Source organism: Artibeus jamaicensis, unplaced genomic scaffold, assembly GCF_021234435.1.
Source record: "Artibeus jamaicensis isolate MK-2021 breed Jamaican fruit bat unplaced genomic scaffold, CSHL_Jam_final scaffold_537, whole genome shotgun sequence".
Lineage (NCBI taxonomy): Eukaryota > Metazoa > Chordata > Mammalia > Chiroptera > Phyllostomidae > Artibeus > Artibeus jamaicensis.
Window position 1 is genome coordinate 39,875,398 of NW_026522047.1, and position 12,184 is coordinate 39,887,581.

General features: G+C 59.6%; 1 protein-coding gene across 1 annotated transcript; it reads right to left on the reverse strand.

Annotated features, from left to right (window-relative positions):
- Positions 1 to 403: 403 nt before the first annotated feature.
- Positions 404 to 9,127, reverse strand: MEX3D (mex-3 RNA binding family member D). Its single transcript, XM_053658727.1, has 2 exons — positions 8,422 to 9,127; positions 404 to 2,689 (listed from the first exon to the last, which is right to left on the reverse strand). The coding sequence occupies exons 1-2, from the start codon at positions 9,017 to 9,019 to the stop codon at positions 1,296 to 1,298; spliced, it is 1,992 nt and encodes a 663-aa protein (XP_053514702.1). The 5' UTR covers positions 9,020 to 9,127; the 3' UTR covers positions 404 to 1,295.
- Between the last annotated feature and the right edge of the window lie 3,057 nt (positions 9,128 to 12,184).

A 12,184-nucleotide genomic window follows, 5' to 3' on the forward strand; every position in this document is an offset into this window, starting at 1 on the left:
ATAGAACCCGGAAGGCAGATTCCCAGACCTCAGGACCCCCATCTGCACAGCACAGGTGGATCCCATCTTGTGAGAACCAGAAACCCCATTGCTCACCATGGAGCTGGGCAGGCACCTCAAGAAGAGACAGCCCGACACGGCCACCTTCACAGCAGCCTTAACTGACCCCATGGTTGGCAGACACCAGGAACGTGGAGGACCTGGGCCTGGCGGACCCACCTTCCTGAAGGACCTGACGCCCTCATCTGGAACAGGGCACAGCACCCAGCTTACAGAAGAGCCCGGAATGGGGGTATCCTGAGCCAAATTCCTGTATCTGGAAGATGAAAGGTGAGGCGCTGATTCTGAGAGCCCCTCCCACAGACCTCCCGTGCCCACCGGCCCCACACCACACTGAGAGCTCTCATGTCATAAAAAGACTTTATTAAGAAGGCTTTGGAGTCAAAAAATAAAACTCTTGATACAATTTTCTGAACCCTTAAGTCAGCTCAGCAAATATATAATCAGTAATTTAGCTGCGTAAGATTAAAGGTCCGTTACTTTAAAATAAAATATATTTTAGTTCTTAAAATTTATTCCATAAAGTACATATTTCCCTATAAATTTGCTACATATACACAAGAGGTAAAAAGTAAAAGTTAAAAAAAAACAATTAAAAAAATTTAAAAACTGACAACATAAACCACAGCAGAAGGGGATTAATAATCAAAAATTAAAAAAAGTTAAAAATTTCTGGTTGGGATGCTCCTTACGCCAACTCCCACTCTGGCCTTCGTGGGGCTGAGCTACAAAAGGGTGACCGATTAGCCCCAAAAAGGGAGTAAAAGGGAGTAAAAATGTCACCATCTTCCAGGTGGAACTTGCTGCAGAGGCTAAGACCACACGAAAACAACACTGTCAGATCAGAAATCTACTTCATAGAAAAGGACAACCGATTATTGTAAAAATCTTTTTTTTTCTTTAAAAAGATCACCCCGGGGTGGAGGTGTGTCTCAAATAAAAAGTGCAACAGACCTTTTCTCTCTGGTTTATTTTAACCTGTCAACTCAATACTGCTATTTGTTAAGAACTGAGGTGTCACTGGGCTGCTGGGTCGCCGTCTCCATGCCTGGGACTGGAGTTAAAGCTCGTCTGTAAACACTGGCCACACTGCCCCTGACCCCTCTTCCCCTGGCCTGCCCCTCTCTACCCTCCCTGCCCATCATCCCTCTCTTCCCCCACCCCGGCCTAGAGCACATGCCCACTCCAGGCTCCTACAGATGGCCCTGTGGCCGCGGGTGCGGCGAGGTGACTCGTTAGGAAAAGATATGAATGGCCTGGGTGGCGGGTGTGCGGCAGGCAGGGCACTCAGGCTCGCTCTTGCCGCAGATTCGCACAGCACAGTCCATGCAGAAGAGATTGTGGCCGCAGGGCACCAGCGCAGCCATCACCTCGCCCTCTGCGCACACCACGCACTCCCGTACCAGCGCCGGGCCAGGGGCAGCGGGGGCCACAGGTGCTCCAGGCCCCGAGGATGCTGTGGCTGAGGGCTTGCGGCCACTTTCCAAGGTGCTTGAGTCCAGCGGGGAGCACGAGGAGGCTGAGGAGCTGCTGGGCAGTGAGGTGGCCATGGAGAAGCTGCTGCTGCTTGAGAAAGATGACAGGGAGACCTGTGGGGGCCGCCAGGGCAGGGGGCCCACTGGGTCAGGGGGCCCGCGGCGGGCCATTGGGAGCTCCAGGCCCAGGCCGCCAGGGTCAGGCAGCGTGGGGGAGTGTCGCGGGGTGCCAGCCCCGCTGCTGCGCCGGACGCCCGGGGCAGGCGGCACAGGGGCCCCATTGACCGCGGAGCAGCTGCTGAAGGCCGGCATGGGCGCGGTGCGCTCGAACGGGGCCCAGATGGTGGCTGCTGCGGGCACTGTCAAGTCCAGGGCCAGGAAGTCAAAGCCAAAATCGCAGTCCTCAGGGGCAGGTGGCCCTGTGGGGGCCCCTGGGCCATCCCCGCCGAAGGTGAAGCCCCCACTGCCTGAGCCGCCATAGGGGCTGGCAGGGCCCGTGTCTGGCACTGGTGGGCCCCCTCGGCTGCCTGGGTAGAAGGCCTCAGGCCCCCCTGGGGCGCCCAGGGTACTGTCCCCACGGAGGCTGGTGGTGGGCAAAGGGGGCCTCCGCCCAGGGTTGGGGGCCTTGGCCCAGAGGCCTGCAGCTGCCCCAAGCAGGTCCAGGCAGACGTCCGTGCCGTTGGCATGGAAGTCGCTGTCGGGGCCAGCATCGGTGAATGCACCCGTGCGCAGCGTGATGTGAGCCTCGATCTCCTCGCGGGCCCGGTCCACGTTCTCGGGCATGCCTGTCACTGCGAACACCGGCTCCTTGTCACGGCCGGGCGTCACGATGTACGTGTGCGTCCGCTGTTGGATGCGCTTGATGGTAGCACCCTTGGGCCCCACTACCAGCCCCACTACGCGGTAGGGCACACGCACTTGGATGGTGGTCTGTCCTGGCAGGTTGGGTGGGCCTTGCCCAGTGCCAGGCAGCCCACCCGCCTTGCTGCGTGTAGCGCGAATCACAGAAAAGTGCTCTGCAGCAGACAGAATTTCACGCTTGGCCATCTCCACGTCCTCCTGGCGGCCGGTCACGATGAAGACAGGCTCCTCTCCACGCACCGGGGTCTTGATATACGTGTTTGTCTTTGCGCGTAGAGCCTTGATCTTGCACCCTGGAGATGGGGGGGAGGGGAACACGGTGAGGACAGGACCCCTCCCCAGGACAGTCCACCCCTGGCAGCACTGTAGGGGCTGCCCAGCTGGGATCCCCCACCTGTGGGCTATATTCCTGCAGGATTTAATCTCAGACACAACACATCCTACCTACCCTTGGACCCCAAGACCTCAGTTTCCCCTCTCGTCCTAGATGCCCCCAGGGTTGGAAAAGAGCGAGAAGGTAAGGACTCTGTTGTGGCTTGAACAGGATCCCCCAAAACTCACGTCCACCCAGAACATCAGAATGGACTCTTATTTGGAAATAGGGCCTCTGTACAGATGTAATTAGGAGGAGGTCGCCCTGGGGTTGGGTGGGCCTGAGTGCAAGAGGAGGGACACACAGAGGAGACAGCCATGTGACGAGAGAGGCAGGAGTTGCAGTGATGTGGCTACAAGCCAAGGGACACCAAGCACTGTTGGCAGCCACCAGAAGCTGGGAGAGGAAGCATAGGACAGACTGTCCCCTAGAGCCTTCGGAGGGAGCACAGCCCTGCCAGCACCTTGATTTCAGATTTCCAGCCTCCTGCACTGAGAGAGAATTAATTTCCATTGTTTTAAGCAATTCAGTTCATTATGTCAGCCCCTGGGCACAAATGCAGACCCTCTGACACCGACTCTCCATCTGACGGGGAAACAGAGGCTCGGATTGTGTGAGCCACCTGCTCTTTTCTTCTGACCAAGTGACACTCCCAGCCCAAGAGAAGCTGAAGTCTCCGCCCAGTGTCAACTCCTGGCCTGAACTCAGGACGCCTCCAAAGGTCCTGGCCTCCGAGAATTGCTCAGGGATACTTGGGGCAGTGGCGCCGTGGCTTCCTGCTGCCTGGGCCGAGTTCGGGGTCCCACCCTGTGGGGGCAGCAGAGGCGAGGACAGCTGTTCGGGTCTCTGATAGGGGTGTCTGTACAGGTGCCTGATACCCACACCCTCAGGGCCTTTTGGGACTCTGTGCGTCCAGGTGTAGGAATCTGGGGGAAGCCCCAACCTCAGGCTCTGGGAGGCTATAGGGACACAGGGATGTTGTGTCCATAGGAGGTGGCACTGAGAGGAGTAACAGTGTTGCTAACTTCACAACAGCAAAAGATACAAGTTAGCAGGATCAGCGTGTCTGCCCTGGAGGAAATCAAGGAGGCATGCCTAAGCCAGAGGGCCATGCATCTTGGAGGTGACCAGGCATGTCCAGGGGCAGCCTGGACCCAAGGAAGACGACAGTCCCCCTGTGACCCCTCCGTGCCGTCCAGGGCTTTAGGCAAAAACAGAGAGTGTAAATCGGGGTCAGAAATCTCTGAGTGAGGGGCCGCCTTCCTACCATCTCCAGGCCCCACCTCCTGGCTCTTTAGCCACTTTCCCAGCCACAGCTGTGTCGCCTCAATGACACCTCCTAGACTCACTCAACCCCCCAAACCCACCCTGACCTGTGGCCGCCTCCACTCCTGCTGTGATGGTCCCTCCATACTTGGCAGATTCCCCGTCTTGGCCATGCCGTCCCCCTATGTGACCTTTTCCACTCGAAACCTTGTCCTCACCACCCTCACCCCCAGCCCTCTTCCTTCTCTACATCAAATGGCAGCCTAGTGCCCCTTCCTCCAGGAAGCCCAGTGACTGGGCCCGGCCCCAGCACACACTTTCAGAGTGTCTCCCGGTACCACATTTGACTTTCTGAACTCCCTGAGGCCAGGGGACTATGTGTTAAGGGCTGGGAAACTGGGGGTTACCCTGGGTCCTTGAGGAAAGCTCCTGTGCCTCACTTTCCTCATCCATAAGAGGAAGGCTCCCACCCAGTCTCACAGATGTGGGGCTCGACCTTATAGGCTATGGCTCCAGGTAGACACCCTGCCCCTGAAATGTTTGTTTAGAGCACAGACACAGTGGAGGGGAGGGAAACCAGGGGGTTCAGTGAAGCTGGAGTAGGAGATGCAAGCCACAGACGCCCCCCTCCCCACCACTGATCCTTTGCACAGATGAAGAAGTGGGCCTCCCCGAGCACAGGGAGCTGGCCACCCTGTGAGACCCAAAGGCAATGGGCCCCTCAGGCGGGTCAGGGCAGGGGAGGGGCCATGCAGCTACCCCTTGGGTGGCCCTGAGTGGAGCCCTCAGTGGCCAGGAGGAGCCCAACTTACTGACTGCACTTCAGCTGTGACACCTGTTGGCCCCCAAAGCCAAACCCTGTCGAGACTCTGAGAGGAGGGCAGAGTTTGGGATGGTGGGATCACCCAGTCCAGGAAACTGAGTATCGGTCAGTGCCCTGGGCCACACCCCTGCCCCAGTGGCCACAAGACAGTGGGTGGTGACTAGAGGCTGAGCCCCACGCCTGGGGAACCCTGGGGGCCACCACTGATAGGTGGGCACAGGCTGAAATGCAGATTCCTGGATATCTCCCCCAGGATGCCAACTCAAGAGAGCCAAGTGAGCTTGGGAATGTGGTCACAGCCCTCTGGGCCAGGGCTGTACTGCCTCAGGCCCTAGCAACCCCCACGTCACTACAGCCAGACCCTCCCCTCCGAGTGGGAGGCTGAAGGTCTCCAGGAAAGCCTAGTACATGGGGGCAGCCCTTCGACTCTGAGCACTCATATGACCCCATGCTGGGGTCCTGACCAAACCTGCATGCTGGACACTCAGAGAGCCAGGCCCCTTGGGCACCCACAGCCCACACTAACCAACAAAACCTCAAGGCAATGAAGGGAAGGAAGACGCGGGCAGGGGAGTGCTCCAGCAGAGGGAACAGTGGGGGCAGAGCTCTGGAAGTAGGACGGGGCTAGGACAAGTCCCCAGAAACAAGCAGGGCTGAAGCGGGCCGCAGTCCTGGGTGGGCCACATCACAGTAGGATGGTCTAGGGGGAAGCTGGCTTGTCTGCGATGTGGGATGTGGAAGGCTCCCCCACAGGCAAGACAGGTCTACACCTACCAACATAAGAAGCCTCAAACCCAGTCATGGGCACCCCTTTCTTTCTACACCCCACGATGGATAGATAAGAATACCAAGGTGTGGACCCCAACACCCCAGCAGAGTCCCTGGCTGCTAGTAAGAACTCCTGATGTCTGCGGTTTGGGGCCAGGCCCAGGGGCAGAGGAGGACAGACAGTAGGAGACAGTCCCAGGCCACCGTCCTCAGCCTGACGACAGCAGAGACGGGAGAGACCCAGGGGCTGACAGTCCACACCCCGCCTTCAGCATCTTCATTCACTCCCTCCTAACGGTGCTGCAGGCGCTGTGCTGTGTGCAGCACTGATGATCCGAGTGACCAAGCTCCGCATTGGTCACAGACATGGACACCAACGTGTCCTGGGCGCAGGGCATGAATGGCAAGGGGGAAGGGCATGGACCCAAGGTCACTCTCATGGCCAGTGTGCACCAGCCTCCCGATGGCCTGTGCTTACTGGCCGGAGAGAGCGGCACACTGCACATCCTTTCAAGCCCTTACTTTTCATGTCTGTAGAATGGTGCTACCTCTCACTGCCAGTCCCCCACTGCTGCCCACTACCGTGCTCCTGCAGGACACGCAGAGCCACTAAGAACCAGGGTCCAAATCCCAGCCCTGCCACCCCTGGCAGCCTCCTCTGCTTGTGCCTTCTTGAGAAGGGTCAGCCCTGGACCTGGGATTTGACAGAAAAGGATGAATAATTGAAGACAGGCTGTGCCCCTTGCACTGGGGAGAGCCTGAGCAGTAAGAAGGAGCAGGTTTAGTGCCCAGGGACCCACAGAATGGAGAAAGGGGTAGGTAATGAGAGGAGGGAAAGGAGCAGAGCTGGGGTAGTCTTCCAGGGTGTGCTTGAGAACCGGATGGGAGAAGATGGGAGCCACAGATGGTTCTGGAGCTGGGGCAATACACCTGTCCTGGCATACACGCTCCTCCCCTGGTACCCTGCATCCCAAGTGGGCAGCCTTAAGAATCCACACAAAAACCCCAAAGGAGGTACTATTTCCCCATTACAGAGAGGGGCTCCCATTTACTCAGGGTCACAGAGCCACCCCAGCCTGGGGATTCTGCCGTATCCCCGAGGGTATGCTTTGCTGCCCACAACCACCAAGAATACAGGCCGGCACACAATAACTAGGTGCCAAATGCACACCCGGGAGGTCAGACAAAGCCTGGGGCCCCAGGCTCACTCCTCCACACAACTTGGCCTGAGGCTACAGGTTCACATGCTCTCTGCCTGGTTTCCATCACCACACATGAGACGCACGATGGACCTGAATGCTCTACTGCACAACCTATCAGCCTTGTTATTTTGGGCAAATGCTCCCCATGCACTGATATCCATGCTTGCCCACCAGCAGGCTTCTGGACACTCAATACATGGCAACTATCTTGTTACATGTCCCAGTGCAGTTATGAGGGGCAGGGGCAGGGAAGTGGGGACCCTACATAGGAAGGTGGCAACAGGGTGGTGAAGCGGGACTGTCCTGCATGAGTTTAGCCATGCCTGTTCCCGGAGGCACTCAGCAGGGCTTGGAGCGTAACTGTCATCCTCCCTCACTCTCGCTCCTGATGGAGAGTCCCAAGGCCCAGCGCCACACCCGGTCCCACCTTGCGAACCCATGTAGAGAGGACAAACGAATGACCAGAAGGCATGCTGGCCAAGCTACCCCACCCACCTGGAACTAGCAGAGAGCCACGACCAGAGCATCCCTGTTGTCCTCTCCTTGTGGGGGCGGTGAAGGTAACAGGTCACCTTATAATTCAGGCCACCCCACATCCCCACTCTCCTCTGGCTCCTGTTCCTGAGGGCCTAGATGCTGGGACCCACCTTAGACTGAGTGTCCTTTGGCCCCACCTAAAAGCCCCGCCCAGGCCCCACCCCAAGTTCTAGAACCTGGCTGACCACAGGAGGCCAGCAGGGAGGAGGGAGGTGTGGGCAGGAAGGCAGGAGAAAGTTGAGGGGGTGGGCAGGCAGCTCACGGGGTGGGTGGGTATGTGGGCACTGCCCACCACCCTCTGCCCGCCCCACAGCTCCAGGGCCAATGAGCGGCGGCCAGCCTGATGTCACACTGCAAATCTCAGCCTGGCTCTCTAACAAAGAGAACAATGGGGTGGCCACAGGGACACTCCAGTATTGCCACTGAGGGGACCCACATACCCAGGGCCTGTTGCCCGTCCATATGGCAGGCCTCGGCGATAGGGTTGGACCCCAGGAACCGCTTTTACAACTAGTACTTCCACACGCCTCCAAATTCCTGACTCGCGCTGGGAGCAGGGTGGGACCCTCTCTCATCCTGTCTTGTCCCCCACCAACTGCAGGGTCCCCAGTATGGCAAATCCTGATGTACTCTCTTTGTGTGGCCAAACTTCGCTCATGATACTGCCTGAGCAGCCCCCCCCCCCGTGCCCCTCAACCCAAGTTGGCCCGCCCCATGTCTGTTCTGGGTGCGGAGTGCCCACCACCCAGCTGGGCCCCTGGGCCCCAGGATGGCACAGCCCAGGGCCTGGGCAGAGGCGCTGCACACAGGGGACCTTCCGGAATGGAGACGCCCAGACAAAGGCAGCGGCGGGCCCGGAGCACGGGCTGCGCCCAACTTTCTCTCGCGGCTGAAGGCAGGACAAAGGCGCAGACACAGTCCACCACTGAGGCCGGAGCCCACGCGGGGCGTGGCCTGGGTCTGGCGTGCGGCCGCGGGGCTGGACTGGGACGGCCCTGTCCCCAGAGGAGTAGCGCAGGGACCCCTGGGGCTGCGCCCCCGACGGCGGCCACTCACCCTGGCGACCCACGATCTCCGCGACGTGCTCGGAGCTGGGTACGGGCACGCACTCGGTCATATTCACGCTCTTCTTGCGGCTGCCAATCACGCTCATCTGCTCAGCCAGCAGCGTCGGGGGGCCCAGGGCTGCGGGGTGGGGCGCGTAGCCCGCGAATACATCGGGCGGGGATGGCCGGGGCGGCGGCGGCGGCGGCGGGCTCACATTGGGCTCCAGCAGTGGCAGCGGGCCGGGGGCCACGGCCACCACGGGCGCGCCCACCTCGGGCCCGTCGGGGGGCGTAGGCTCCGCTGTGGCCCCACCGTCCACGCCCCGAGCCGCCGCCGCGCCATCCCCGCCGCCCGCGGCAGCCCCCTCTTCATCCTGGTCGCCCGCGCCCCCCAGACCCAGCACCGAGAGCTGGTTCAGAGCCAGGCGCAGCGCGGCGGCCGCGTCGTCGGGCTCGGGCGGCGGCCGGGGCGCGGGAGCGGCCTCCTCGGCGGCCTCGGGCGCCGGCGGCGGCGGGGAACCCGGGCTGGGGTCCCCGCCCGCCGCCGCCCCGAGCCCGCCGCCGCCTGCGCTCCCACCGCCGTCGGGCTGGCCGATGGAGCAGGACATGGCGCTAGCGCTCGGGCCCGCGCCCCTGCCTCTGGGCCGCCGGCCGCCCGCGCCGCCGCCGCCGCCGCCCGCGCCGCCGCCCTCCGCCTCTGAGAGCTCGGCCGCCGGCCGCCGGCATCCAGCGGCGGGGCGGGAGCGGCGGGGGCGCGGCGGCGCGGGGCTGCTCGAGGCCGCGGGAGGCGCGGCGGCGGCGCGACTCTGCTCGCTCTTAGGCGGCAGCTGCGGCGGCGGCGGCGGAGGCGGCGGTGGCTGGGCTCTCGGCGGCGTCGGCGGCGGCGGCGCGGACGCTCCTTCCCTCCCGCCCTCCCGCCACCCTCCCTCCAGCCGCCCGCCCCGCCCCGGCCCCGCCCCCGTGACGCGCGAGCAGCCAACAATGGGGCGCCGATTAGGGCGCACGCGCGGGGCGGGGCGGGGCGCGGTCACATGGGCGCTGGCCCTCGGTGCCGGGAGCGCTGGGGTGAGTCCTGTGCTCTTGCAGGTGCGGGCGTGGCTGCAGGTAGGTGCCTGCGGCGCCCCGGGATCGGAGATCGCCCGCCTTTCCCTTTCCAGGGGCCCCACTGTGCCCTAGGCACTTCGCCCCTGTCCCTGCCCCAGGCCCGGGGTCCCTCCCTCAAGGCTCTTCAGGACCAGGCTGGCCTTCGGACTCCCTTCCCCTGTGTCTGCACGTTCCTGGTTCCCGAGGGCCCCTAGGGAGGTCACGGGCACCCACATCCACCCCCCGCACGGACTTCGCCGGAGCCTGAGATCGCGCCATGTGGGCGGTGCTTCCCGGCTTGGGTTGGTTTTCACCGGCCAGAGCGCTCGGAGGTGAAGATCCTCTTCTCGGGTACCTGGAACCCAGTCCTGTGGGCTTCCACAGCTGTGCAGCATGCCCAGTTCCAAAGCCACTCTGTCCCCGCTGTCCTTCCAGCTGCTTGCTTTTTTGGAATGAACAAGCCCTCCGGTTTTCTCGTGGGATTCCTCATAATAAATGGGCTGGGAGCAGAACCCAATGGGGCCAGTCACCGAGTCTGCAAGGGGACGCCGTCTAGGTCCCCGGTTGGCTGTCCCCTCTCCTGTTGTCCCCACCTCCACGTAGTTCCTCAAAGCTGTCTATGGCTGGACTGGCTATCTCCAGTCACTTTTCCCCACCTACTGTCTTCCCAGGTAGGTTCCCCTTCCTGAATCAAAGCCCTCACTACCCTGCCTTGGTCCCTGTGCCTGACCCTTCCCCACCCTAAAATGTCTTTCCTGACCCTGGGGCCACACCCTGTCCAAGTGCTTCTCTCGGGGGCACCAAATCTGAGTTGGACCTGCAGTAAATGCATATTGAGTGAGAGACAGAAGGAAATTGGAGATCATCTATCCTAGGAGCTCAGACTGTTCCTCAGAGGGTAGGAATGGTGTCCAGGATCCAAGGCGGGGCAGAGATAAGGGAAGTGTTAGATAGGATGGATAGCAAACCAAGGCAGGGAGGAGGAGGAACACACATCTCACCCGCTAACTGCTCCTGAGTCTGTGCCAGGTGTTTGGAACATCTCAAGAAACACCATGCTAGCATAGGAGGAGGGGAGCCCTTGAAGTTCCCACTGTCATTTCACTATCTGGGAAAGAAAGCCTTTGAAACTGTTCATCCCAAGGTCTAGAAGCGGGTACAGGAAGGGGTCCACAGTGCTCAAAGAAGAAACACATAAAACAACTAGTTAATTGACTGTCTCCAGTCATTATTTATTTTATGAGGGGGTCTTTATTACTTTCAGAAAGAACCCATAAATAACTTTGGGTGACTGCCCCAACTTCAATTAACCGCTTCCTGTCATGTATCTGTTTTACAAGATGACCAAATGTATGCCCTGGCCTGTGAACCAAAGGGTCGCCAGTTCGATTCCCACTCAGGGCACATCCCTGGGTTGCAGGGGCAGGTCCCCAGTTGGGATGCATTTTGAGAGGCAACTACACGATGATGTTTCTCTCCTTTTCTCCCTACCTTCCCCTCTTTCTAAAAATAAGTAAATGTTAAAAAAAAAAAAAAAAGATGACCAAATGTGGTCTGGAGCAAGGTAAGAATTCTGAGCTAACAGACACCCCCCCCACCCCAACTATGTTGGGGTAGTCACGTCCCTGGTGGAAGCTGGTACCACCTTTACCCACCAACCAATATACAACTCCTTAACCCCATCCCACAACTGTGTAAGTTCTCAGAACAAGGAACCCGATGCTTTTTGCCTCCCTTGCTTTTTACTGTCCAAGCCTGTGCCTTTCACCTCCACCTTGGCAAGGCCTGTACTCTTCTGAGAATGTATCACTATTAACTTGGCTTGCACACTAATAGACTTGCAGATCTGTAATTCTTTACTGTGTAGGCAGGAAGAACCTAGTAACTTACGAGTGTCTCTGAATAGTGCCCCCCCAACACACACACACACTCAACCCTAATCCCTGGGATCTGTGGACCTGTCACCTCAGTTGGCAAAGGTGGGATTGAGGGTCCTGAGATGGTGTGTGACCTTGGATTCTCCCAAGGGGCTCAGTGTCTTCACAGGGTCCTTGTAAGACAGGAGGGTCAGTCAGAGATGGAAGAGGCTGCACTCTGGCTGTGAGGATGGAGGAAGGGGCCACGAGCCAAGGATGCAGTGCCCCTAGAAGCGGGCAAAGGCAGAAGCGAGTCTGCACTAGAACCTCTGAAAGTTTGGCCCTATGAAGCCCATGTCGTACTCTTGACCCCCAAACTGTCAAAGAATAAATGCATGTGTTTTAAACTACAGTTTATGGTGATTTGTTCCAACAGCCACAGGGGGGAGGCTCGCACGAGTGAGGAGGCATCCACCAGGAGAGTGAGCAGCCAGGGGTGCAGTGTGGCTCAGAAACCTCTGCCTGCCTTGGGCTGAGGGCAGCCAGACACACGGTAGAGACATGGAGGTGGCCCAGGATCCATGGTGCAGATAATCCTAAACTCTTGGCTCAGAAACACCAGCATCCATGTCTTGGGGGGGTCTCATTGTGGAGAGGTAAGAATTCAGGAGGACCCTCAAGCTTGGAGGGGTGGCTCAGTGTCAGGACAGGCTCTTTGGTGTGAGGGCCCTATGGCAGGGCTGAAGCATTCCATTCTCAGGAACCAGAGGCACTGGGACCCGGGCCCATCCTATCTTCTGAAGTCCTGAGGTCAGTGGCTGCTTAGGGCCCTGC